Raw genomic sequence first — 27676 nt, 5'->3', positions numbered from 1 at the left:
ACCCATCGGTTACTGAATGGGTCTTAGAAATAGGCGTGGGGTTTTAATGTAGGGAGGGGGGCTTGTAGAGGGGCCCACGCCTAGGGGTCAGACCCACGAGGTCCACCGTCATGCGCGAAGGATTTAGTGTAAATGCCAAGGAGACCAGGAGGCGTCCGGAAATGCTTGGGGATGCTAGCTAGGGACCCCGAGGGCGCCCGGAGCCTCGCAAGCCTTCAGAGGCCGGTAACCTTGCTCTCGTGTCCCAGGGAGGTCCCTCCGGCTTGCAGGGGTGGGAACTGTTCAAGAGGAATCGGTAATCCACAGCCTGAATGAAGTTCAGCCCAGGAGCGGGCTGAGAGACGTCCTGCAGGTGACTTTAGCAGGTGTCTGGAGGCTGGGGTAGAGGTGGCCCTACTGGCCTGTGTCCACAACCGCGCTTCTGCGGTGACAGCAGGCACAGCGCCTCGGCCAGCTGCCTGCACCCCAAAGAGGGCAGCTGGGGGGCTGCAGGTGAGGGTCCCTGTGCCCAGGAGACTGAGGGAGCAGCCGGGCCCCAGACACAGGTAAACTCTCAGAGAAATGGCAGATGCCAACCAGCCCAAGAGCCCAATACCTTTACTCAATTAACGTTTCCAGGAGAGTTAGCCACAAGAAAATATTTATTCATTTTTGCCACCAAAGACCCCTGGAGCCCCAGAGCCAGCAGGTGGGACTGGAAAGATATCCATCAGTGGGACTCCAAGGGCTGCAGGGGCACGTGGTCTTCCTCCACCGCGCTGTCCTGGCTGGACTGGGAGGCCAAAGCCGGGCTGGTGATGGCACCTGTAAAGGGATGAAGACCACAGTGGCCTGGTCCTCAGGGTATGTACCCCAGGAGGCAGGTGCCAGCGAACAGGAGGAGGCCACAGCTATGGCACCACTCCTGCCTGTAGACAGCGGGCGAGTCCCCGGCAATGCCTCCCCCCACCACGTGCCCATCAGGGGCCTCCTCCCAGGAGCTGAGAGTGCCTGCAGGTGACAGGCTTTTGTGTTAGAAACCGGAACACCTGAGATGATGTGCTGAAAAGCCAGAGGGTGGTGAGAATCAGGTGCTCAGAGAATAGAGGAGACCACCCACCCCAGGGAGAAGCTGGGAAAGGTGGATGCCCAGAGAATGGAAGGGCACTTGGGACAGAGCCAAGGAGAGAAAGGAACAGGGAGCACTGTTGAGGCACTGCCGTCACATGGAGGGAGGTGCAGGGAGGGGGCTGGACAACAGTTTGGGGCCTTGACCTGAGGAGGAGGAGTGTGGCCTTCCAGGCAGTGGGAGGCGTTGTGTGCTGGGGGCTGTGTGTGGTTTTTGTCTGTATCAGAGGGACTGAAGTGGGATGAGCTGGGAGCCAAAAGCCTCGTCTAAGGTCTGGGTGCAGATGTGGGAGGGAAGGGGCAGGGCAGAGGGTCCCAAGGACACTCAGCACCAGGAGGCAGGGGGTGGTAGGGACCCACAAGTCCTCCCGCCTGGGCGAAGAGGGGTGGGCTGACAAATGTGGTCCTGGCAGGGCAGCCCCAAGGCTGTTCCCAATGGTGATGTCCAGTTAGAGGTCACAGCAGGCAGTGGGGTGTGGAACGACAAGGGGATTTTCAGAGTCTTGAAGGGAGGGGACAGCAGGGCTCGGAGGGCAGGAAACACACAGACAAGTGGGCAGGAAGTTATCAGTGAGGGCCGTGTGGTCAAGGACCCAGGAGCCCTGGAGGCCAGAGGAGACTCCACACACAGGTTTCTCGGGTGATGGGGAGGCTGTTGTGGGGAGGGGGCCAGGGCACAGCAGGTGGAGTCTGGAAAGAGCATGAGAAAGGAGAGAAGGGCAGCCAGAAGTCTTGAAGTGGGAGCTACAGAGGATTCTAAAGGGGCCTGCCCTGCAGAGAGCCAGTCCTCAGAATAGGCCTCTGGTGGGGATCCTTCTTGGAGGGGGGCCAGCACCACCCTAGAATGGAGGGGCCTTTCTATGGAGGGGGCCTTGAACAGGCCTGGGCCGTGAGGCAAAGGCAGAGGAAGTGGCTTCTCAGTCAGGTGTGGGGGTGGCCAGGCTGGCCTCTCGGGGTGGAGCCATTGGGCACTGGGGGCTCCCTAACTTGTTCCTCTGCTGGGTCCCCCCAGAACCCATTGAATGAGTGGAGAGTGCAGCAGACAGACAGAAACCTAGACAGGAAGAGGCAGGAGGGGAGGGTGCACCAGGAGCTAGTTGCCCAAGTGATGGTGAGGAGGTGGGGGACAGACTGGGGAAGGCGCCACTTTATGGGACAAAGCCCCTCCACAGATGGAGCCTGGAGCCCAGACTCTCTGTGCTGTGGGCCAGGCAGACACTGACACACACCCCACAGCCACTCACCAGGGCCGCCCCGCCCTGAGGGCTCCTCGCACACTGTGGGCAGCGTCTGCTCCCACGCAGCCCAGTTCACTTCCTCCACCCTGCAGGAGACAGGGTAGCTGTGAGGCTCCAGGAGGCCGGGGGTGCAGGAGAGCGGCTGCCCCAGAGGAGGGCAAGGAGGGCGAGTCTTCTCTGCGGGACTCTGGACCATCCACCAGCCCACCTGAGCCTGTGCTCCCAGCTCTCAGACCGTTGCCCCTGCCAGGGGCCCACAGGGAGGAACGGGTGTCTCTCCCCTCTGGCTCTTCACAGTGACCTGGATTGTCCCCAGCATCCAGAGAGGAGTTTAGAGGAACTGGGTCTTTGGGGACCCAGGCTCTGGAGTCTTTTCACAGCTACTCCATGTCCTAAGACCCACCCCCTTGCTGGGCTATGCCCTCAGAAAAGTGTGTTTCTGGCTGTGCACTTGTCACCAGGCTCCCTCTCGGTGGGGAGAGTCTGCTCTCGGGGGAAGGGTTGCAGCCTCAGGGTCAGGATGGGGGAGGAGGGTGGAAGGGCAAAGCCAACCAGTCACAGCAGGCTTAGCACACTCTGACCCCAGGATGCCTCTGGCTTTTGACCTCCTGACTGTACCCCATTTCAGGCCTGAAGGAGTTAATCAGGACCATCGGGGAGGGACCTTCAGTTTCAGTCAGTGGATAGGAAGATGAACTGATAGAGCGGCAGGCCTTGGAGCTCTGGGTCTAATGAGGTCTAGCAGCACTGACCTTGCCGGCCCTGGCCAGAGTCCTCGGGCACGCAGACCCTGCCTTTCCCTCCAGACCTGGCTTTCCTTCCTAGCTGCTCCCCCGCTGCTTTTCAGGAGGGCCCCCAGGCTGCCCCACCCCCCTGCTCACCTGAAGCACCAGCGCTCATCGGGGCTACCATCTGGCCTGGAGCCAACTGTCAGCTTCACCCCTGCCCGCTGCTGCTTCCTCCTGCACCACCAGTAGCCCTTCTCCATCTCTAGGACAGAGATGGCTTTCTGGGAACAAAGGATTCGTCAGACAGCGCGGCCGGCACTTCACAGTGTAACTCAGCATCTGTGAAGTGCGTGCATCTGAATCCAGCCCCACAGTTCACATGCCTGTGTGTCAAGCCCTGCGTCCCCTGAATGTGTTCCCACTTAGAGACTGAGGATGACGTGTCCTGGGTGATTGCTGGGAAGCCCGCAGGTGATGCATGCCCTGCAGTGACTTGCAGTCACTTAACTACAGCTTCTAGAACTCCAGCAGGTGCAGAACTTCACAGTGCCTGCCCCTGGCACTCAAGCCAGGTGGGGGCAGCATGGAACTTTGCAGGTGAGGCTCAGAGAAGATAAGTGGCTTGCCCAAGGTCAGCAGTGAATTGGTCACACAGTTCAGCACCCCCTCACCCACAAGGCTCTCCCTGCAGCACCTCTCCAGACCCACCCTGACCCTCCCAGGTCTCATCAGCTCCCAGCTACCCCAGCCTCTGCCCTCCCCCTCAGCTCCTCCAGGCCAGGCCAACCCAGGCCCCTGCATCCCACATGTGTTGCCCACCAAGCTAACCCCACTGAACATTCGATGAGTACAGAAGTGGGATGCACAAGGGTGGAGTCTTCATCTCGTTCTCTGCCATATGCTTGGAGCCTAGAACCATGTCTAGCCCTGCACTGGGCACTCGGGAAACACTTAGTACTAATGATGATGGCAGCTAGCACACAGCACCTAGTATGTGCGAGGCACCTCCCAAGACGTGATCTGTCCTCAAATCAGCCCTGTGCAGGAAGGAAGGAATGGACGAGGGAGATCCCACTCGGGGGCTCAGGACGCAGGAGGCGATGGGGACCCTCCCCAGGTACCTGCAGCTTCCAGATGCTCCAGCTGTCAGTGGCGACGCTGTTGACGGTCTCGCTCATGAGCGCGATGAGCATGTTGAGCAGCAAGACATAGGTGAGAAGCACATAGGCCAAGAGCAGCAGCAGCACCACACCGCGGAAGTGCAGCTGGTCTTGGAAGGCCAGCTCGCCCATGCCGATGGTGAACTTGAACAGCTCCAAGGAGGTGTCCAGGATGCCCTGGTATGGGGCCTCCTTGTCCTCCTTCCCCGCCACCTCTGTGGTGTTGGAACCCACAGGGGCCCCGGTGTCCTGGGGCTCCCGACTCAGGCTCACTAGTGCTGCGCGGAGGGAAGAGAGGCAGAGGGTGCTCAGCCTAGGGGAGACCAGCAGGCAGCCTCAAGGGTGGGCAAGGGCTGGGTGGGGGAGCGAGGGCCTTTACCAACAGCGAAGCCGAAAAGGAAGACTAAGTAGACCCCCAGGAAGCGGAGCAGGTCCCGAAGGATGACCTAGAACATATGCCCCAGAGTTGGTGGGGGGGGCCAGGTCACTAGGTGTGACTCCAGACCCTGCCTCAGCCCTGCACAGGTGCACACGCACATGGACAATGTGTGCATACACAGGCCCTGTGGAGCCACAGTGAGAAGGGGGGTCTTTAAAAAAATCTATATCAGATCATATCATTTTCCTGCTCAAAACCCTCCAGGGCCAAAAAATTAAACCACAGGCTCCAGCGGCTCCACGTCTGGACATGCACTCAAAAGAAGGAATGGAAAACAAGGATTCGAACAGATAACCTGGGCACCCGTGTTTGCAGCAGCGTTGTTCAAACAGCCAGAGGTGGCAACAACCCAATTGTTCACAGATGGATGAACAGATAAACTAAATGTGGTGTCTACATACAGTGCAGTATTATTCAGTCTTAAACAGAAAGGGAATTCTAATGTGTGATAGCAGAGATGAACCTTGAGGACATTATGCCCAGGGAAATAAGCCAGACACAAAAGAACAAATACTGTATAACTGGTACTTATGTGATGAGGCACTCAGAATAGTGAAATTCATAGAGATAGAAAGTCATAGTGTGGTTACCAGGGGCAAGGAGGAGGCGAGTAATGGGGAGTTCGGGTTTCGTGGGACAGAATTTCAACTGGGGAAGGTGGACAAGTCCTGGAGATGATGGAGATGGTTGTACAACACTGTGAATGTACTTAATGTCACTGAGCTTCCCGGGTGGCTCAGTGGGAAAGAACCTGCCTTCCAAAGTGGGAGACGTGAGAGACGCGGGTTCCATCCCTTGGTGGGGAAGATCCCCTGGAGGAGAACATAGCAACCCACTCCAGTATTCTTGCCTGGAGAATCCCATGGACAGAGGAGCCTGGAGGGCCATAGTCCATAGGGTTGCAAAGAATTGGACATGACTGAAATCCTCCAGGGGCCTCCCCGAGGCCAGCAAAACCACTCCCTTCCCCCCACTTCCTCCCATACCCTCCCAGCCTCTGTCTGTCCCTAGCCGTCCCAGCTCGCTCTGGCTTCCGGCCTCAGTCCCTTTGCTTAGATTTCTACTTCCTTGAGTCTGTGGTGGCTGGATCAGTCTCTCAGATCTTAACGTACATGCCACCTCTGCAAAGAGACCCGCAGAGCAGCCGGTCTACAGCACCCATCACTGTCCCTCACACCCCCTTACATGTTTCCTTCAGAGAATTTAGTGTAATGCAGCATTCTCATTTGTTTTCTTATGCTGTCTCCTCGGCTAGAATGTCAGCTTCAGGAGAGCGAGATCTATTCTGTTTGTGAACAAAATACTGCGTTCCTGACATTTAGAACAGTGCCTGACCCATACCTAGCATCCGCTTCCTAAATGTTTGTTGAATGACTGAATGAATGCAGGCACCTCCACGTGCCCAGACGACCCAGGGCACAGGCACACCGGTGAGCTTCTGTGCTTGGTCCCTGCTACTTCAGCGAGCAAGGAGGCGCGTGCTCCTGTGTGGACACTTGCCAGCACACACATGTGCACATGTGCTTACCCGTATGGAGGGCAGACCCTGAGAGCAGGCACAGGTATGTGCGCCCTGATGCTGACACTTGGTAAGCGTCTGGGGACATGGGGCACAGGCAGACTTGCTCACGTTCCCCTCTGCCTAGCCTAGCTGGGGGCGGGGGCGGTCAGCACCTGCCTGCTGAGCCCAAAAGGAGTGCCCCTGGGGTGCAGTGTCCAGCTCTGCCCAGTCTGGCTGCACGGGGCTGCCCCTGCCTCTTACCTTCTGGATCATGACGCTGTATATGCCCGTGTACTGGAAGCCACGCATGTAGTAGAGCAGGTTCAGCCAGCCCAGCACCAGAGAGCACACGAGCAGCGGCAGGTATCCCTTGACGGCCAAGAAGCGCAGCACCTGGGACAGCACGGTGAGCAGTGCCTGGACCAGGCTGGGGGGGGCAGGGTCGGTCAGCTCGCGGGCCTCCCCTGGCCGGGGCAGACCCTCACTGCCCCCCAACCCTGCCGCGGTCTCAGAGATGAGATGTCCTCCCCGTGTCCAGACTGGGCCTGAGCATCCTGACCTCCATCTTGGGTGAGGTCCCTGAGGGCCCCAGTTCCCTCCCCTGTAAAATGAGTGTGACAGTAACAATGCCTGACTCGGCGGGTGTCAGCGAGGATTCAGTGAGACACAGCAGGTAAAGACTTTAGGCTCCACTGAGGCAGAGCGAGGACTCGGTCGACGTGACTATCTCGTTGATGAGCTGGACCCAACAGCAGCCCAGCTCCTGGGTCCAGCCTACATGCTGGTCCCAGCCCCTGGAGCTCCCTGGTCCCCAAAGCCAGCGTGGTGCCCAGGCCAAGATGGGGGAGGATGGGTAAGGCCTCACGTACAAGAGGATTTCAAAGTAGCTGTCCATGAAGGAGATCCAGATGAACAGACGACGCCTCCAGAAGTACCATAGCTGCAGGGGGGCAAGGGGGCCGGGAGGACAGGCCGTGACACGTGGGGGGCCACAACACAGCCCCACTGCCCTCGGGGCTGGATCACCACTGCCATGCTCTCCGCCCGCCGGCCTGTCACAATCCGACCAAAACCACCTCGGGGGCTCAGGTGGCAGCTTTGACTTTTGGGGTGCTTATGAATCCGGCTGGTAGCTGAGAAAGCCCCAGACCCTGTTTCCAAACTGTCAAGACACCCAGACAATGCCAGGGACCCCCTGGCTCCCTGTGGATCCAGCTGGAGGGCTCACGCTCCATACGATGAGGGGGGGCTCCTTTCCCTCCCCCTCCCTGGCTGCCCAGGGACCATCCAGTGCTCCAGCCACCCTGGCCTCCCAGAGAGTCTCCACACCATGGCCCAGTCTGTCTCCTGCAAGCTGGCAGCATCTTCCCCTGAGGATGTCCTGCTCAGGCCCCTAGCCTACCCTTCTGTGCTCCTCAAGTGAGGAATGACCCAGCCAAGGGACCGTGGGCTGGGGGGCATCTAGCTCCATTCACAGGGGAGCAGAGCTGGCACTGCCAGGGGATCACAGGAGTCATTTGCCGCCCTGAGGGCACCCCAGCAAGAACAGCAGGGTTAGGGCGTTCAGCCCAGAAGGCAAAGCTGCTCTGAAGCTGGTTAGCATGGGACCAGGTATGGGGCTCAGTCTCCTGAAAATGCAGGGACTTGGTTAACCTGTGCCCAGGCTCCTCAGAGCAGGATTCTGGGTTTGGAGCGGGGTGGTCGGGGGAGCCCTCACCTGGCCTATAAGGAGGTTGACCCCCCCGAGCAGGAGCAGCACGTGGCCCAACAGCAGCATGGTGTTCCCAGCCGTCAATTCCAGTGGGAGGAAGTCCTGTTCGAAGAGACACTTGGCTCAGCCTGGGGTCCCCTCCCAGCAGCCCCCCACTGATAGCTAGGCTGGGGGCCCATTCTGAGTGTGAGCAGTGGGGAGGCCCCCAGAGCGGCAGAGCAAGCAGGGGCTCTGGAGCCAGACTGTCTGGTTTCAGGCCCCATCTCCATTAAGAGAAGCTGCTTAATCTCTCTGTGCCTCCCTTCCCTCACCTGTAAACCAGCGATGATGAGAGTTACCATCTCAGAGACTTGTTGTGAGATTAATTAAATATGTTAACACATGTCAGTCACGTGGAACACTTTCTCACATACGGTGCACACTCACTAAGTCCTAACTATTGTTGTTACCACTATGCTGTTACTTCCATACTGTGACCAGCTAGGTTAGCGCGTGGCTGCAGCACCCAGCGGTCAGCATCTGCAGGGCAGGTGATAATCCTTGCCCTGTCTTCTGCCAGGGTTGTTTCCAGCAAGCCTCCCCAGGACCTGCCCTTCCCCGCCTTGCCTTTTCCAGGGCAGGCTGGTAGTAGGTGACAGTGGTGAAGATGAGCATGTAGGTCAAGTAACACAGGAAGTTGAAGAGGAACCTGGGGATGAGCAGATTCGACTTCGCCTTCAGCAATTTGTTCAGCGGCTCCAAGACTACCATCCGGTGCCGGAGCTGGGACGGCAGGTGAGAGTCAGAGGCGCGTTTGGTTCAGCAAGTACAGTTGGGGGCACCAGGGGAGGGGGAGAGGACGGGGAGCCCCAAATGACCCCTCCCCACCCTCACAGCTACAGAGTGACCAGTCCTGAGCAGGTGCTTGGCAACAGAGAGGACACCCTGGCGTGATCCCCAGGTCGGGTGGCACCAGTGTGTGGAGTGAGCATGTGCCCAGGGGCTGGGTGAGGACATGAGGCCACACCGCCATATCCTGGTTTCAGGTCCCACGTGGTCCAGCAGGCTGACCCAAGTGGTAGACCTTGCAGGAAGCTCTGCCAGGCCCCCTAGGCACACCCCCGCCCCGCAGGCTCACCGGGCTTCGGGAGTGAAAGGCGATGATCTCCAGCACTGAGTTTTCCTCCCAGCTGTCCACAGAGGCCAGGTCATACAGCGACACCCTCACGGGCCCATAGGACCACTCAGTGAACTTTCGGGAAAGGGACTGGCATGGCTCCGGAAGTTCCCGCTGCAGGATGTGTCTGAAAATCTACAGGGCCAGGCACATGAGCTTGAGCTTGACCCGCGTGGCCACCACCCTCACTGATGGGAAGCCTTGGACTCAGTGTCCTGCAGAGCAGACACACGCATGTGCCCTGCACACACATGCACTTGCGCATATGAACTGTTACACACGTCCACATACTAAGCCCCATGTAGGCACTCCCACCTACCCACCTATGCCAGGGCCTGCCAGCAACCTTGGCTCTTCCTTCCCCATTCCTGCCCCAAGGCCTCTTTCCTGGACACTCTTATGGCCAAAGGACCCCCAGTTCAGGGGTCCTTAATGCCCCATGACATCAGAGGCTGCCAGCTACACACATGTGTGCATGACTGTGGCCAGAGTCTAGAGCTCTCAGCAGGCTAGAAAGTGTCCCTGACCTGAACAGGTTCAGAGCAGTGTGGTTTTACAAATGAGGAGTGGGGGCGGGGGTTCCTGTGTTGGGGAGTAGCTTCCACAGGTCACACAGCCATGCCTCTAGACACAAAGGGAGGTCCCTACACCCCAGGGGCCTTGGAGGGCAGGAAGAAAACGTAAAACTTCCATTTATGTTCAGTTTGGTCTTAAACTTTAAAGACACCTATGTTCTAAGCATGGGGCCCTATGTCAACTGTGTAGGTTGTACACCCATGAAGCTCCCCCCGATAATAAGGATCAGACAATGAGAAAGTTTTTTGAGAAAAAAGTAAATCTAGATTATGTTTATTCTTTTTTTTTAACCACACAGCTTGTGGAATCTTAGTTCCCAGATGAAGGATCAAACCTAAGCCCTTGGCAATCAGAGTCCTAACCACTGGACTGCTTGGGAATTTCCTCATGGTTATTCTTTGTAAGAGTAACTTATAACTTCCAGAAAAATCACCTTTAGGCATTAAAATTGAAACTACAATAGAAAAGTCTGGAAGAAGATATGGCTATGGAATACACACACATGCATACACACACACACGTATACTCATACACACACACACGTATACTCATGCACACACACAAAGTTTTAAAATCTTGTAGGAGTTAAGCAATAGCAAAAATCAAGAAAAAGATAATTATACTCAGCTAATAAAAATGTAAAAATTCTGTGTAGCAAAAAATGCCATAACAATTTTTTAATGTTGAACTGGGAGAAAAATTTGCAACTATGACAAATTGTAAACAAAATGCTGTTATATTCATGATCAATAACATTTATGGGGCTTCCCTGGTGGTCAAGGGGTTAAGAATCTGTCTTGTAATGCAAGGGACACGAGTTCGATCCCTGGTCCGGGAAATCCCATATGTCACAAAGCCCCATGTGCCACAACTAATGAGCTCTGGAGGCTGCGAGCCCCAACTACTGAGCCCACACGCCACAACAGAAGCCTGCGTACCCTTGAGCATGCATTGCTCAACAAGAGAAGCCACCACAATGAGAAGCTCTTGCATTTCAACCAGAGAGTAGCCCCCACTTGCCACAACTAGAGAAAGCCAGTGTGCAGCAACAAAGACCCAGCACAGCCAAAATTTAAAAAAATAAATACATAAATATTTTTTTAAAAAAGAACACAACAATCAATAGGAAGAAAACACAACAGCAAAGAATATGAGACAGCTATTTGCTAATCAAGAAACCCAAATGACTTTAAAAAGAATCCCTGGGATTTCCCTGGTGGTCCAGTGGTGAGGACTCAGGCTTGCACTGCCATGGCCCAGGTTCAAGCCCTTGTCAGGGAACTAAGATCTGGGAAGCTGCACAGTGCACCCAAAAATATACAATCCCTGCTTTATAATGTAATATATTCATACTGCAGCTCCTGGATAATTTATCAATAATAAACACACATGTAGGAGAGGTGCATGCCGAAACTGCTCTGAGCTAGACACCACCCCAGGCTCTTTCTGCAAAATTACTGGCTGAGTCCTCCTGCTTCCTGGAAAGGGTGGCCTGGCCGCTCACCTCGATTTTGCCCTCCTTGGCGGCCAGCTTCAGGGGCGTGAGGCCCTGCAGGTTGGTCATGTCCTCCAGCTGCAGGCCCCCCACCTGGAGGAGCCTGTCATACATGTGGGTCACTAGCATGCTGTTCTCTGGAGAGTTGTCTGCGATCATCACCAAGGCATGCAGCACCGTGTTGCCCAGTGAGTCAGTGGCCTGCAGGCTGGCGGGCTGGTGCGTGTTCTTCAGGAGGTAAGTCACCACATCCCACTGCTGGGTGCACGCAGCCAGGGAGAGGGGCAGCTCGCCTGGGGGCCAAGGAGACAGCTTGGGCCTTGGGTCTCTCAGCTTCCACCCACTGGCTCATCATGCTCCCTGGACCACCTTGAGGTGGGTCAGGCAGCCAGAGGAGGAGATGCAGTATTATATCAGGGTCCCCAGCCCAGCCAGGCAGTGAGTGCGGAAGGTCCTGGGCCCAGCCAGGCCCGGCAGTGAGCAGAGAAGCTCCCAGGCCCTGCCTAGGGCAGCTGCGCCTTCTCTCAGGAGCTGGTCGAGGTGGCTCTGTCCAGCTCCGACCCAAGGGAGAGGACCTGGAGCTCTTTACCATCTAAGGGATCAGAGTGTGGGCTTGCCCACCAGGCTTCCCACCCGTTGGGAAGCCTGTCTCCTTTCTTTGCCGGGGCCCAGACCCACTGCCGCTGGGCACAGATGTCCCTTCCTTCATGCCCTGTCCGGTCGAGTCTCATCACACACCAGTGCTAGCCTCCCGCTCCCCTGGCCCTGGTCTGAGCTCGTGTGTAGTGAATGAGCTTCCTTGGCCAGATAAGGGTAAAACATCTCTTAGACAAGCTGCCTTTGCAGGTAGCCGAGCGATTAGAAGCATGAGGGGTCAGACAGGTCTGGGTTTCAGGGTCACATTAACCCTGTGACCATGGGCAAGGCCTTATCCCCTCTGCAGTCCGCTTTATCCAAAAAGGCAGCTCACCGAAGTAGAAGCAGGTCTCTTGCCTCCTCTTCTGAAAGAACTGGCCGCAGGCCCGGGCGTGCACATCAGCCCCATTCTCCACCAGGAGCTTCACGCAGACCAGGCTCCGCTTCTCGATGGCGATGTGGAGGGCGCTGTGGCCTCGGTAGTACTCATCCGTGCACTGGGCGTTGACCAGAGGATGGGGATTGCCCGAGTCTCGGTCAATCTGCAGCAGCGGCTCGATGCAGGCGTTGGCCCCATCCCGAAGGTTCAGCACAGCCTTCATCAGACAGGTCTTCCCCGTGGAGCCCTCTGCGGGAGGAGGGGAGGGGGCACTGTGGTGTTCAGGCCGCCCACCCACCCATACAGGGAACACCCCAGCCATGCTGCAGGGTGACACGGCTCAAGCCAGAGCTATTAGAATACCAACAGGTATGGCTGCAATTTTCTTTATTTTTTAGTTGGAGAAAAGCTGCTTTACAATGTTGACTTGGTTTCTGCCATACAACAACTCCAATCAGTCATAATTATATACATAAATCCCCTCCCTCTGTAGCCTCCCTCCCACTCCCACATTCCACTTCTCTAGGTCATCACAGAGCACTGAGCTCAGCTCCCTGTGCTAGACAGCAGCTTCCCACTAGCTGTCTATTTTACACATGGTAGTGGATACAGGTCGTAGACACAGAGAATGGACTTGTTGACACAGCAGGGGAAGGAGAGGGTGGGACAAATTGAGAAAGTATCATTGACATGTATCCACTGCTGCTAAGTGGAGAAGGCAGCAGTGGATACACATCAATGATACTTTCTCAATTTGTCCCACCCTCTCCTTCCTCTGCTGTGTCAACAAGTCCATTCTCTGTGTCTAGGTCTCCATTCCTTCTCTGCCATTAGGTTCATTAGTACCACTTTTTTAGATTCCATATATATGCATTAATATACGATATTTGTTTTTCTCTTTCTGACTTACTTCACTCTGTACCACAGACTCTAGGTTCATCCACCTCACTACAGCTGACTCAAATTTGTTCCTTTTTATGGCTGAGTAATATTCTGGTATGCTACAATTTCTGCCCTATAAATTAAGTTTCTAAGACGTGTAGGCAACGTTCTCTACACAAGAACCTTTGGAGCAGTGTTTGTTAAGTGGCTTTACCACTTAAAAACTGTCTCTTCTGGGCAAGTCATTTGGCCTCTCTTAACCTCAATTTTCCTCACTGTAAAATGGGACCATCCTAGGGTTCTTGTAAGGATCACGTGGAATTATATACAAAATTCTTTAGTACACAGAGGTGTTGAGGCCAAAAATTACAAACGATCTAAATGGCCACCAGTAGGGGGTTAGTTAACTAAAGTGTGGTCAATGTGCAGGATGGGAAACTCCGGCGGTTGTTACGGTGACTGAGTTAGAGGCCTGTGCACTGAGATGGAGCGTGCTATAAGATGTAGTAAGAGGAGGAAAGCACATTACAGATCAGCACACATGGCACGGCCCCACTTCTATAAATATACACCCCCTGGATTTAAACAGTTTGAAAAGATGTATTCCATATCATTATTAGGAGCCAGGATGATGGACTGTTTCTACCCTCAGCTTTATACATTTCATTACTATTTGAACCTTCTAGAATGCAGAAGTGTTCTTTTCTTCATCAGCCCAAATATTACAGGTACTTATATTTGGGGCAAAGAACTCTCTGAGATGGATGAAGTGTGTGGTATGCGTGTCAGATCTCGGTGATGCTGTTACTGAAAAAGGGGCAGGGAAAGGCCACACTGAGGAAGCCTGGGAATATCCATTCGCCACTGACATGGCTGAGGGTGGCCGAGGCAGGCCCAGGTCGGGAGCCGGTGGGGTAGGTGGACAGGGGAGCGGGCTCTGTCGGCAGGAGAGCTGCTAGGAGCACTGCCCCTCCTTGCCTCTCAGCTCCTGACCATGGTCGAGACCCACCCAGGGAGCTCAGTCTCGGCCCAGCTCGTGAGTCCCTGGCTCGAGCAGTAGCCTACCTCTGTACTCCGAGTCTGTGAGGTACTTGCTGGTCCGGCGCAGGTACTCTGGTAGCCCCGCCAGATCCTCCGGGGCCCCCCGGGCCACGGCACTGAAGAGCCGGTCTCGGCCAAAGCGGTTTGGGTCTGGCTGGCTGTGGGAATGTGGTTTGTGACTGATACTGCAAGAGAGCTCTGGGCCCCCAAAAGAGGGGAAGCTCTTCCCCCTTCCCACGGAGCCCCATGGGAGCCTCTTGAGGGCCTCTACCCTCCCTGTAGTTGAGTGGTAAAGAATTCACTTGCAATGCAGGAGACACGGGTTCAATCCCTGGGTCAGGAAGATCCCCTGGAGAGGGGTATGGCAACCCAGTCCAGTACTCCCATGGTTAGAGGAGCTGGCAGGCTATAGTCCATGGGGTCACAAAGAGTTCAGAAATGATTGAGTGACTTAGCATGCAGCATGCACTCTCCCAGGCTGACCAATGAGACCCCAGGTGCTCAGACCCCTGGAGGAGGGGGCTGTCCGGGGCCGTGGTCTGTGCGTCCTCCGACCTCAGACATCTGGGAGATCTGCTCTCACTCTCTAGGTGCCCTGAGGGTCTCACAACAAGCTCACTGTCCATTTCAGCACAGGAACTCATCATGGCCCTTGAACTGGGGTTTGGGTCAGCACAGGGCTACCGGAGGTGCCCACAGACTTGGGGGCTGTCTGCACCGCTGGTCCCCACCAAGGAATCAAGAAAAGCCCCTCATCTTCTCAGACCATCCATGGACTAACAACAGAGCAGCTGCCCCCCTGACCATCACTTCTGTCCTGGGTGAGCAATCTCTATCAGACAAACAAGGAGATAAAGTAACCTTCCCAAAGTCACATGGTGCAGAATTCATGGGGCAGCGGGGTGGGGTGGGGGGCGAGGGCTCAACTAACTCCAGACCCCGACTCCAGAGAAACTCCAGCCTGGAGAGAGTTTCCTCAGAGAGATGGGTCCCAAAATGGAAACCAGACACTCAGAATTTTACTGAGAAGCCACACTTCCGGGAAAATCCCCAGAAGGGGCCGGTAACCCTTCTGAGTCTAGCAGTGCTGTGTGGAGTACCCCCGCCTGGACCCATCCCTACTCACAGAAGGCCAGCTCGCCTCTGGGCTCCTGGCACCATGACCAGCCAATATGAAGGGACAAAGGGGGGACTAATTGACATTTTGGGGACCCTCAGGTCTACCATGTAGTGGATCAACCAAGAAAGGGTTGGAGGCTCTGATGAGTGGGGGCGTTGCTGGGATCAGTCGTGTTTTAAGCTGTGATCACATGACTGATGCACCATCATTCACCCAGCAGACCATGTGGACGCAACATGACCAAGAGGGCTCTGCGGCTGACTGGGGAGCCCGGGGCAGTCTGGCTAGGGGAAGTGGCTATTTGGACAGGCACTTCCTGTCACAGGGCAGCATCAGAGTCCTGGGACAGGGAAGCCCATGGGGCACAAAGGGCACCGAGGGGCTGGTTCTGCCTCAGGCTGGTGGCCCAATCCCAGAAGCTTTGCAAGCATCCTCTCCTGCCCTGGTGTGGATGTGGCCTCGGTCCCGCAGCACAGACAGGATGGGGGCTCTGCGCTGGGAGGCCAAGGCGGGCGGCAGAGTCCCAGGGATGAGTGAGGCGGGAGGGAAGGACGGAGGGGCTTCCCTTGCAGAGTGCTGTCTGGCCCATGCAGATATGGCAGACCTCACCCTGGGGCATGTCAGGTGCACCCCTCCCCCACACCCACAGGGCTCCCCGCCAGAGTGGTGCCCAGGGTCTGAATTAGTGGACATCACAGGAAAGTAAGAGTGAAGGTGATTCCAAGAATAAGCCCACTGTCCTTAATCCCCAGAGTCCACGTCTCCAGGGCAACAGGTCCAGCCTCGGCGGAGCCTGGGAGCATGCAGGACATTCCTGGATGTCCTTGACTCTTCTGGACTGGAGTGTGGATCCTGCTACCACCCCTCGCAGGGACTGTGACAAACAAGGAACATGCCAGGCTCAGTTGAGTAACTGGAGCTGAAAGAATATGTCCCTACCAAGAGGAATGCAACCCCAGAAGACAGAAAGGCAAGAATGGGGAAGGTTTTGGAAGCAGCAACCTCAGCGAGCAGAGCAGAGTTCAGCCTGTCGGCCCTGGAGCCATCAGAGCCAGACCGAGGACCCCGCAGGCTGTGGGGAAGGGGCGCTGGTGTTGGGCCAGGCCACCCAGTTTGCTTCTGCTAGAAGTGAGGCCCCAGGCTCCATCCACACTTGCTGCCTCACCTGGCACCTGCCGACCTTCGGAAGTTGAGGTTCACTCTGATCTGTGGGGAGGAGTTCCGGTCCTCACTCTGAAACCGGGACTCCATGGGGGGTGGCTCGGAGCTCCCGCCCCCATTTCCTATGTCTCCCTGGGCACCATCTTCATCACCTCCATCTGAGGTCTCGAGTCTGAAAGCAGGAGAGCTGGAGGGCGTGGTCATCCTCAGGGAAGACGGCTGCCCCTTCTGACTGGAACCTCTGTGGGGGTGGGGGCAGACAGAGATGTCAGAGGAACTTCCTTCTCCCAGTAGGAGCAGGTCTAGAAGAGCTGGTTGGAGCCTGGGACCAAAGGCTCATTAACAGAAGCTGGGTACAAGCAGACTTTCCCTGGTGGCTCAGCAGTAAGAATCTGCCTGCAGTGTGGAGAAGCAGGTTCAATCCTGGGATCGGGAAGATCGCCTGGAGGAGGAAATGGCAACCCACTCCAGTATTCTTGCCTGGGAAATCCCTTGGACAGAGGAGCCTGGAGGGCTACAGTCCTTGGGGTAAGCACACACAAGTAGACCAGCCCCCAGGGCAGGGACTCAGCCCAACAGGAGCAGGGAGAGGAGCCAGAGGAGGGAGGACCGGGAGGGAGGCCCTGTCAGAGAAACAGGGACCATCACTGTCCCTGAGTCTCCCTCTGGGACTTCCTGATCTTTGAGAAGCCACAGTCCCTGGTCCCAAAACGTTTGTGTTAACAGCACAACCCTTTCTCGACACAACCTCCTGCCCAGCAGTCAATATTCACAGCAGATGAAAATGCAGTTTCGGGTGGGGGCAGGTCACTCCACCTCCCACGCAGAGTAGGGGCGCTCAGGGGAAGTCTTCGGAAAACCACGGGCCTATCAAAGTCTTTATTTTGCTGCCAGGACGACCAGGGCTCAGAAGGGGGAAGTGACTTTCCCAAGGTTCCAAGCTGTGGGCAGCGCCTCGCCCCACCATGCCGCTCCTCTTCAGTTCTCAGAATCCTTCAGGGCCTGTCTGTATTTTCAGCCTTAGTGTCTCTTGGGGGTTCAGAGCCAGAGGGAGACACCTCGCTGCGCCCAAGCTGCCCCGAGCCTGCAGCCCCACCAGGCCCCAGGCTGGGCGGGGAGTTCAGCTCCAAGCTCCACCTCACCCTCAAGGGGAGCGCTGAAACCACAGCCGCCATCACAGGGTAGGGTGGGGCCCCAGTGTGGGGTGGGGGAAGCCCCTGGGCCCCCCAGTGGGCGAGCAGAGAGAAGGGAAAAGAGCCCAAGGTGGGGAGAGTGGAGAGAACAGTGTGGGGAGAGGGCGCAGGGAGCAGAGCTTGGGGACTTGGGGACGGGCAGCGGAGGGCAGCAGTGGCAGGGTGGACAGTGGCTGGGCCTGGACCATCTTCCTTGCAGCTTCAGCCCCCGGAGTGGGGGGCGGCGACGCCGGGGCATCTTCCCACAGAAGCACAGGAGGCGGGGGCCTGTCTAGTCCTCACGACGCAGTGTTGAACCAGCATCTTTCTGCGCACCCCGGGGGCGTCTTTCCCATGCCACTCGCCATTTAACCTGGCTAAGGTCCCCACCCTCGCACCGTTCTGCCTCCCGGCCCACGGCTCCAAAGCCTCCGCAGCAACAGCTGTCCTGCCCAACAGCCCCTGCCCTGCCCATCGCCGCCCCCCACCCCAAGCCTGGACCCCCGCCCCACCATCTTCCCAGGGAGGAACGACCTGGGTGGTCAGGTGAAGGAGGGAGCCGGAGCCCCGCGGAGACCCTGGCTCAGGGCTGGGCTAGCAAGAAGCCCTCTTGGGCTTCCTAGCCGCCACCCCCAGGCCTGGGGGTCCGGGCCCCTGGGACGCCCGCATCATCCCAGACTCACTAGCTCGGCGGAGGCAGCGCGAGGCGCGTCCGGCTTGGGGCTGCGGAGGAAGTGCAGCCGGGAGGGGCGCTGGTCGGCGGGGAGCCCCGAGAGCCGGCTGGGTCCCCCTGCGTGCCGCACGTTCAGCCCGCCTGGCTGCAGCCGGATTAACGCTCTCGAAGCAGGACCCGCTGGCCGGGATACTGACCATACGGACCGAGGGCCACACCCTCTCTGGGGAGACACGCCCCGCCTCCCGCCCCGCCCCACCCCCACGGCCTGCCACTGAGGCCCCCGGATGCCGGGGGTGGGGCAGTCAGCGGCCACCCTTGGGTGCGGGGTCCTATTCGGGGGAGAGGGGAGCTGGCGGGTCCTTGGGTTAGGGAGGGACTCGGCCCCACACTGACCCCCACCCCTCCTCTTCCCCACCACTGGTCCCCCAGCGGCCATGTGGCTCAGACGGGGCAAGGAAAGCTGATGTGGACGCCCCCAGAGAGGAGGGACTCCGCCCAGCACCTGCCCCTGGAATGCACCCCACCACCCCGACCTCCCGACCTCCTGGGACCTTTCCCCAGTCCCCCAGACCCCCAGCCTGAGGGCAACAGCCTTCCTTCCCTGAGCTAAAGGCGCTTCCAGCACCGGCCAGCAGGGGCGGCTATGCTTCTGAAATTAGACAACTCCCTTCCAAACCAGCCCTGGTCCAGACTGGGGACACAGCCACCATCCTAGTAAGTAGCCAGCCCTAGGTCATCTCCCTCTCCCTCACTCCTAAAATCCACCCCATCAGGAACCCCACACCCCTAAACCTCCCAATTCGTCTCTATCTCTGCCTGGTCCAAACCACTGTCTTTCCTGCCAGGGAGACCACAGCCACCTTCAGGCTGGTCTACCTGCTTCACTCCTGCCTGGCACCCCTCCATAATCCATTCTCCTTACAGCAATGAGAGTGATATTTCAAAAATGAAAACTAGATCACCTCACTCCCTGGCTTAAACAACCCCCCATACCAAGCCCGTGCAGCAGGATACCCTTGTCCACACCCCATCTCTTATTGCAATCCTGCCATTCACATGACATTCCAGTGTATACACCTGTGCTGTCCAATGTAAGGTCACCAGCCACAGTGGCTATTTAAATATGTGAACTATAGTAAAATTAAATTAAGCATTCAGTTCTACAGTTACACATTTCAAATGCTCATAGTCACATGTGGTTAGTGGCTACTGTAGAGGACAGCACAGATACAAAACTTTTCCATCATAGCAGAGAATTCTGTCGGACAGTCCTGCTCTAGACATTCTGAACACATTTCAATGTCTCCAGTATACCAGTATACCATGCTCTCTTCTGTTGCCTTCAAGTCTTTGCATAAGCTGTTGCAACTGTCAGGAACACACACACACACACACACACACACACACACACTGCCTTGCTTTAGCCAATTCCTACCTCTCTGTTTAAACATCACTTCCTGGGTTGCCTTTCCTAGACCCTGGATTGGTTTGAAGTTCCCCTCTCTGTGTTCCACTAAGTGTTAGTTGCTCGGTTGTGTCCGACTCTTTGCAACACCATGGTTTGTAGCCCACCAGGCTCCTCTGTCCATGGGCTTCTCCAGGCAAGAATACTGAAGTGAGTTGCCATTTCCTTCTCCTCAGGGGATTTTCCCACCCAGGGATTGAACTCAGGTCTCCCACATTGCGGGCAGATTCTTCACTGTCTGAGCCACCAGGGAAGCCCTTGTGTTCCATGATACTTTGCATTTCTCTGACAGTAACCCATTGTCCATTAGGGTTAACATTTAATTGTCTGGCCTCATCTTTAATAATAATAAGAGCCTCCTGAGCAGTTACTATATGCCAGATACTGCTCAGTGCTTTGCATGTAATTCTCAGAGCAACCTTATTTCACAGATTAGGAATTGAGGCTGGGCAAGACTGGACACACTGTCCAAGGCCACAAAGCTGGGAGGTGACAGAACAAGTATTCGAATCTGGAGCCACGCCTTTACACACCAAGCTCTCCAAGAGGTGAGATCTTGCTTATTTTGCTTTATCCTCAGCACCTAGCACAGTGCCTAATCCCAGGTGGTGCTCAAGAAACCTTTGAATTATGATTGTAATGCAGAGGACATTACTGTGCTGTTGGGGGAAAAGTAAAGAGTAAGTGGAGACTCTCAAGTCCTTCAGTGACAGTTGGGTAGACAACCCTAATTGCAAGTCAAGTTTATAAAAAGTCCTCAGATTATCAATCATCAGGAAAATGCAAATCAAAACCCACAATGAAATACCACTTGACACCACTAGGATAGCTATAATTAAAAAGACAGATTATACACTACCTTTAAATCAACTAGAATACAATAAATTTTTTAAAAGACAGATAATGATATGTATTGGTGAGGATATGGAGAAGTTGGAACCCTCATACACTGCTGGCAAATTATACAACAGTGCTGCCGCTTTGGAAAACAGTCTGCTTGTTCCTCAAAAAAATTAAACATAGAATTACCATATGACCCAGCAATTCCACTCATGGGTATATACTCAAAAGAAATGGGAAATGTCTAGAATAGGGGACTCTGTGGAGATAGAAAGTAGATTGGTGGTTGCCTATGGAGATAGAAAGTAGATCCCTACAGATGTGGGGAGTACTGGGGAACTGAAGGGTACAGGGCTTTTTTTTTTTTTGGCTGTGCCTATGTGTAACTTTTGAGGATCTTAGTTCCTCAACCAGGAATTGAATCTGGGCCGCAGCAGTGAAACCACTGAATCTTAAATACGAGACCACCAGGGAACTCCCAGTACAGGGCTTCTTTGCAGGGAGAGGGTGATGAAAAGGTTCTAAATTTGATTGTGATGATGGTTGTAGATATGCCAAAAACCATTGAATTGTACACTTTATGTTGGCAAACTATATCTTTAATTTTATCTTTAAAAAAAAGAGGTCCTCTGAGCAGACTGCCTGTGTTTTTAGTCAGAAATGAATCAAGCAGAGAAACATAGCTTTCTCAGTCCCAATGCTACTGAACTCATATTTGAAGAAGCTTCATCTAGTCCAGTTTCCATTGGAGGAAAATCTCCCCCAAGCAGTCTTTATGTTTGGCCTTTCCATATGTTTCAATTCCATGTGTTACACTTAGTAACTTTTTATAAAGACATGTTTTTTCACTTGAATTTGTTTTCAGAATCAATTTTAAGGAAGACAAGTGATTCAAAGCAAGTTCAGCAGAGATATTCTTTGGAGAGGGTGGGAAGGCAACTGCCTTTTTGATGTGTAACATTTGAACCATTTGAGTTTTTCACCACTGACTTAAAAAACAAAAAAAGGGCATCTCTTGCAGAGCTAAAAATGAAAAAAAAAAAGACACAAACCCAGCTCAACTATGCAAGAAGTGTCTAAAGCCTGTGCATAATTAATGTAAATTCTAAAGAGATGTGGGAAAGAGAAGTGCAGAGTGGGAAGGCCATAGCTGCTCTGGCCTTAGAGAGAAGGAAAGGTGGGACTTAGGGGAAGTCAGTGCACAACCAGAGCCTGCTCCTTTGCTTCTCCCAAGACTTGGTCCAGAGCCTGGGCTGGGCCGGTGACCTGGCTAGGTGGAGCCTCTCTGAGCAGCTCTGTGTCTGAGACTGACAAAGAAGTAGAAATAAGCCAGTTTAGGAGGCTGAACAGGCTTCCTGGAACAAGGGAGGAGACTGGAGTTGAGCAGGCTGGTACTGGAAGAGAAAAATACTAGCTGAGGTAGCCAGGAAGGCCAAGAATGCCTCCTGCAGGAGGGATGTCCTGCGAAGTCCTGCGAGTGTGGGTGCAGTCTGCCTGGCCTGGGAGATCCTTGCTCTCAGCGGAAGCAAGCTGCCTCTTCTCAAGCAGTCTCTGCCCCCGCCCTGGGAGCACAGCTCAGCCTGGCCCAGATGTGGGCCCTCTGTCCCAGGACCCAGAATAGCCACAGCCAGGCCCCGGGACAAATCTGGGAGCCCAAGTTCACAGCCTCTGGAGAATTTTCCGGACCTTGGGCTGGGGCTGGGCCCGTTCTCAACAACCCCCAGCTACTGGCTTATGGATATCCGATTTTACTACTGCAAAGACCAGAAGGGAAGGATATTCTGCCGTCTGGGAGACAGGAGAGAAAGGGGAGTGGAGAGGCGGAGTCGAGATAACGATGGGGCATTGAGAGGAACCGCTGGTCAAAGGTCCTACAAAGTCAAGGCCGGTAAGAGAGACACAGCCTGAGACCAGAGATCCAGACAGTCTGGCCAGAACCAGCGACAGCGATAGGAGAAAGACCAGACACAGGCAGAGTCAGCCTGGGCCAAGGAAGCATCAGATAGCCTGACTGAGGCAAAGGATTACCCAGGGTGTGTCCAAGGTCGAGCCGAAGAACACGCGATAGAGCACGGAGGGGTGAAGGCGAACCAGGAGACCAAGCAGGGAGACGCAAAGGGCCTGCCTTTACGCCGCAGCCACGCCAACACCCCGGACGCCTCTGCAGTGCGCCTCAGCCACGCCCACGCCCCACGACTCCTCCCCTCCGCGCCTCAACCACACCCATATCGTGCGAAGGCTCGGCTCCGCGCTTCAACGCCCCCCTCACACATATCCAGTTTCCCGAGGGAGTCCCCCCCCCAGTATCCCCCCCCCCCCCGTTAACGTCACCTCCGGCGCCCGCCCAGGTGAGGTCCCGCCTTTTTCCCCACATGCCACAGGACGCAAGTGTCCGCGGTTAGTGGTAGGAGCGCGGCAGTGCTTCCCAGCCGACGCCCCACTCCCCTCCTCAGTCACAGCACAGCGAGGGAGTCGGGGCGTCCAGGCTGGGACTCCTGCTTCTCTCCAGGGGAGCGGGTGTGCGCCCGCGGTGTGGTGCACCCAGGGCTGGGGAGGCACCTGCCTCGCACTCTCCGGACGCGGGTAAGGTTGGAAACGCGCTCTCGGGCCGGGCCTTCACAGCGTTTTCTTTTTCACTCTGACCACCTTGGGAGGTAGATCTGTGATCTCCATTCAGAGAAGGGATCCAAACATGAACGGGCTTGCTCTGGATCACAGCATAGTTCGCAAGTGACGGTGGTGGGATTTGAACACAGGCAGTCTCGCCAACTTTTGCCTTCCCATCTCTTTTATTCACAAAGTCACAAAGATTTATTGTATAACTTACACCCTTAAAATTTTTAATGTGCTTGGTAATTTTTAAGAATGTACACACTTTTAAAGCTAACAGTTCTAGAATTTTGACAAAAGTATATAACCATATGACCATCACAGTGGTCAAGATACAGAACGTTGTCATCACCCCAAAATGTGCTCTGGTGCTCCTTTGCCAGCCCCTCCTTCACTGCCATACTCTGATAACCAAGGATGATTTCCGTTCTCGCAGCTTTGTTTTCAAGAACGTCACGTGAATGGAATCGCGTACTGTGTCATCCTGTCTTCTTCTAAGGGCCCACATCACATGTCTTGCTCTTGCTGCAGTTCCCCTTGGCAGTGTCTGACCCCCCTCCCAGGCCCCTAGACTTTGAGGAGAGTTTGTCCTCACTGCCTGGGGCTGCTGCAAACCTGGAAAAGGAAGGATGTTGTGAAGCTGTTTTAGTCCCTTCAGGCTGCTGCCGCATACACAGTAGCTTATAAACAATAGAGGTTTATTCCTCTTAGTTCTGGAAACTGGGAGTTCAAGTCAAGTCCCCAGCATGGTCACACTGGGGAGGCCCTCTTCCTGGATGGAGCCAGCACCTCTTCCTGGTGTCCTCATCCTAACTCACGGAGTCTCCTTTGTAGGAGCACTGATATCATTCATGAGGGCTCCATCCTCCTGAACTAAGCACTTATCAAAGCCCCCCCTCCTAATACCATCATATTGGACATTAAAATTTTGACCTGGGCTGGGGGACACACAAATATTCAGACCATAGCAGAGGAAATGACAAGGTGACTCAGGAACCAGGGACAGGAGCTCAGAACAACACTTAGAACATTTCAGAAATACCACTCACATTTAGACTTTATTGGGTAAGTCATGGAGAGTGACTTAGATTTGAACGTGAGACCCTCCCTCAGACCCGTATAGTGCCCTGGGGGCTGCCTCTTTGCTAAGAAATCAGAGTAGAAAGGTTGTTGTCCAGAAAGGTTGGGTGTCCAGGCCAGCACGGCTTGCAAGCGGCCCTTAGGTCCAGAGAGTTGGAGAGAGTACAGGAAAGCTAATGCATCAGAGTTTCCTTTGGTTCTCTGCATTGTCTCCTTTGGTCACAGGTCTACTTTTTCTCTTTGCTCTTTGGAGAACTCTGCCTTTCATGAGAGAGGCTTTCCTTGAATGTCTTGCACCAAAAAGCCAGCTGTGTGGATGGGGCTTCACTGAGCACCTCCAAGTTTAGCAGACAGGTGTCCACTTCATTGACCCCCTCCCCAGCTCAGCAGGGTCTTCTTTATAACTTATGTCCTTGGGGCATTAGGAGGTCTCAGCTTCTGCACTGAGTTACACGTGGTCATCTACCATCCAGGGCCAAACATTGCTGGCCGTGCCCTGCCTGGTTTCCCCTCCCACTCTCTTTGTCCCTGTTGACATACTTTTTAAAAGTTAATTTATTTTTGGCTATACTGGAGCTTCCTTGATGTGTGTGTGCTTTCTCTAGTTGCAGCGGGTGGGCTTCTCATTGTGGCGACTTCTCTGGTTGCTGAGCCCTGGGTCTAGGGCTTACAGACTCAGTAGTTGGTGGCGCATGGGCTTAGTTTCCCCAAAGCCTACGGAACCTTCTGCGTTGGCAGGCAGATTCTTAACCACTGGACCATCTGGGGAGTCCTGCACCTTTTTTTTTTTTAATCTTCTATGATCACTTTAGAAGGATTTGGAAAGCAAACCATTTTAATACTGGAAGACCAACCATGACTGTGATGTATTATGTCTATTTTCAAGACAGTCTGGAGTCATCCCCATGTCCTCACCCCCAAAAAACGAAGACATTTAAATTGAGGAAACGTGCAGACCACCTTTTGGAGGCGTTCATGATATAAGGAAGCAGGGAGTGGCCAGTACCTGGAAGGAGATGTGGAGTCAAGGTAGGAGGGATTAACTGTTTAAAGATCAGCTATCCATGTAGTGACAGATTCTGTTTATACGCTAATGAATGATCCAACAATGGTCAATGCAGGGGGAGGGTACCTGCACCAACAGAGACCTCGAGAAGATCAGAGGGTGGCCCCAGTGAAGGGACTCATCTGTTCATGTAGTGAGAAAAGAAGGCAAAATGGGTCCAAGTGCAGACAGGTTTCAGGTCAAGGGTGGGAAGGTCCAATGGCCTGTGTTTTCTCTAAGAAACGTTGAGTCAAGGCCACCATCTGGGAATGAGGGTGTGGGAAGTTTGAAGAAATAGAACCTATTACCTCTTAGAGAAATGGAGGAGGACTTGAGTTTTGTTAACATTAATTGAAAATGAGGAGTCTGTCCGCCATTGTGGGCCCGAGAAGTGAAGAGCGAGAGGGGAAGAGGAGCGTGCAAGCGGAAGAGACGAGCCCCTTCCACCAACTCCCGAGCGCGAGGCAGTCTTTCTGGCTTCTCAGCGAGCGGCGGCGGCAGGAAGAGCCTCTCGGCCGAGGCCGGCAGCCAGCTGCTGTGAGTGCACAGGGAGAGGCCCAGGCGGCGGCGGCGGCTGCAGCAGCAGCAGCAGCAGCAGCTCTCGGGTTGCGGTGAACAATGTCAGCCACTAGCGTGGATCAGAGACCTAAAGGGCAAGGAAATAGAGTTTCAGTACAAAACGGTTCGATTCATCAAAAAGATGCTGTAAATGATGATGATTTTGAGCCATACTTAAGTAGCCAAATCAGGGACTTAGAAGATTAGTTTTTTGGCATTCCACAGAGATGCTTCAGGTCTGCCTAGGGGAGACCTGGGGAGGGTAACCTGGATCCCACCTGTGTAGCAACCAGAGCTGTGCTTTGCATTTTATGTGATTTATATGTTGGAATTCTGCATACAATTTCACATAAAGCATTGGAAAGTCATTGATTTTTTTTTTTAAGACTGTAAGGGCATTTACATTAGTGAATCCAGTTTTTAAATTGTATCATAAAAGTTTCCTTATGTTGGGACAAAAACATCTATAAAAGGTTTGTTTTAATGTGATGTTTAAATGAAAGGTCTTATGCTTTCTATTAATTAAATCACTTAAATCAATGATGAATCAATGTAATGTGCTGTTTAAAGAGATATATTAAAAGTTTGATACCAGTGAGACTATATTTTACCACCTCCTCCTTGCCGATACTAATGAATAGGTTTTTACCAGTTACCTTTCTGTAATAACTAAAAATAATGATCTAATCAGGGTAAATGGTACTAAGACTTCCGCAGTGGCTCAGCAGGTAAAAGAATCCACCCACCAGTGCAGGAGACACGGGTTTGACCCTGGGTTGTGAATGTCCCCTGGAAAAGGAAATGACAAGTCACCCCAGTATTCTTTCCTGGGAAATATAGTCAGAGGAGCCTGGGGGGCTACAGTCCCTGGGGTCCTAAAGAGTCTGACACGACTTAGCAACTGAGCATGAGCATGAACACTATAGAATATTGAAAACTGGCTTTATTGGAGAGCAAAATTGAAAATTATCTGAAATCTTAAAGATAAGCCTTACAAAATTTAAATTTGTTGTGGTTACTTAGCTGAAATAGAAAATACAAATTGACCTTTTAAAGTAGATTAGTGAAAACTTGTACTGGTGAAATATTTGAAGTAATTATTGGGAGATTTAAAGTTATGCAAGTATTTATAGCTTCTTGCACTGACCTAGCTGAAATAATTGTTTAATTAAATTTTCAACGAAAAACACAGTATGTCTTTAAAATGAAATCCCTCCATCTGATTTTGCTATTATAAATAATAAAAATTATATTCTTTAGTCTGGAAAGGTTTTTACTGTTTGTTTTATATACTTAGAGCTAAATCAGTTCAAACTCAGAGATGCTTTAAAAACAGATTGTTGGTCTTTTACTTCTGTGACAGTATATTTCTTCTATTTTCCTAGTGCTCAATATCTTAGGAAATAATTTTCATAGTAATTTAAAAAGTAAATGTCCTTCAAGACTTAAAATTAGTTCTCTATAGTTCCTCAAAATAGTCTAACAAGGAAGTTGATTGAAAATTCAGGTTTAATTACTGTTAAAATATGCCATGTGATTTATGCATATAAATTTGAAGAATAAATTGAGAAACACCAAAAAAAAAAAAAAAGAAACCAGTCAACTTGAGTGTGTGGTACACTCCCCCTGGAAGGTGGGGGAAGACAGGTGCAGGACTCGTCCAGGCTTGGGGTTTTACTAGGTGACTAGGAAGGAGGAAGAGGTGTGTTTCCAAGGGTGGGGTTATATGGAGGATTCAGACCCTCTCCTACCTCCCCACCATCCAGACATCGGGGATGCGCAGCAGCTCCTAGGACCCTGGATACCCCAAAGCTCAAGGGGTTCCTGGCATCTCTTAAAAAGAAGCCAGAAACCACATTACAGCTGGTGCACAAAACTGCCCGAGCCTGAGAAACAGGGA

The 27676-nt window shown here is 53.7% G+C and overlaps 1 protein-coding gene and 1 non-coding gene across 5 annotated transcripts; one reads left to right on the top strand and one right to left on the bottom strand.

Moving 5' to 3' along the window:
- Nucleotides 1-623: 623 nt before the first annotated feature.
- On the bottom strand, nucleotides 624-18355 carry TRPV2 (transient receptor potential cation channel subfamily V member 2). 2 transcript variants are annotated; one of them, XM_006079459.4, is made up of 15 exons: nucleotides 18186-18353; nucleotides 16335-16571; nucleotides 14074-14207; nucleotides 12082-12375; nucleotides 11121-11404; nucleotides 9002-9175; nucleotides 8491-8646; nucleotides 7891-7986; nucleotides 7043-7113; nucleotides 6435-6600; nucleotides 4613-4679; nucleotides 4195-4511; nucleotides 3227-3354; nucleotides 2352-2431; nucleotides 624-804 (listed from the first exon to the last, which is right to left on the bottom strand). In XM_006079459.4, the coding sequence occupies exons 2-15, from the start codon at nucleotides 16532-16534 to the stop codon at nucleotides 710-712; spliced, it is 2262 nt and encodes a 753-aa protein (XP_006079521.4). In that variant the 5' UTR covers nucleotides 16535-16571; nucleotides 18186-18353; the 3' UTR covers nucleotides 624-709. The 2 variants fall into 2 exon arrangements, with proteins under 2 accessions (XP_006079521.4, XP_006079522.4); XM_006079460.4 differs by lacking the exons at nucleotides 624-804; nucleotides 2352-2431; nucleotides 3227-3354 and adding an exon at nucleotides 3808-4110 and having other exon boundaries at nucleotides 18186-18355.
- Nucleotides 17374-26141, top strand: LOC102413478. Of its 3 annotated transcripts, none has more exons than XR_006640791.1 (3): nucleotides 17374-17511; nucleotides 20075-20191; nucleotides 25064-26141. It is a non-coding gene; the product is annotated as an uncharacterized LOC102413478 (transcript). The 3 variants fall into 3 exon arrangements; XR_006640790.1 differs by having other exon boundaries at nucleotides 25060-26141; XR_006640789.1 differs by lacking the exon at nucleotides 17374-17511 and adding an exon at nucleotides 18486-18892 and having other exon boundaries at nucleotides 25060-26141.
- Nucleotides 26142-27676: the final 1535 nt, after the last annotated feature.

Source organism: Bubalus bubalis, chromosome 3 (genome assembly GCF_019923935.1).
Source record: "Bubalus bubalis isolate 160015118507 breed Murrah chromosome 3, NDDB_SH_1, whole genome shotgun sequence".
Taxonomy (NCBI): Eukaryota; Metazoa; Chordata; class Mammalia; order Artiodactyla; family Bovidae; genus Bubalus; species Bubalus bubalis.
Note: the sequence above shows the minus strand (reverse complement) of the source record. Positions and strands in the feature narration are given on the sequence as shown.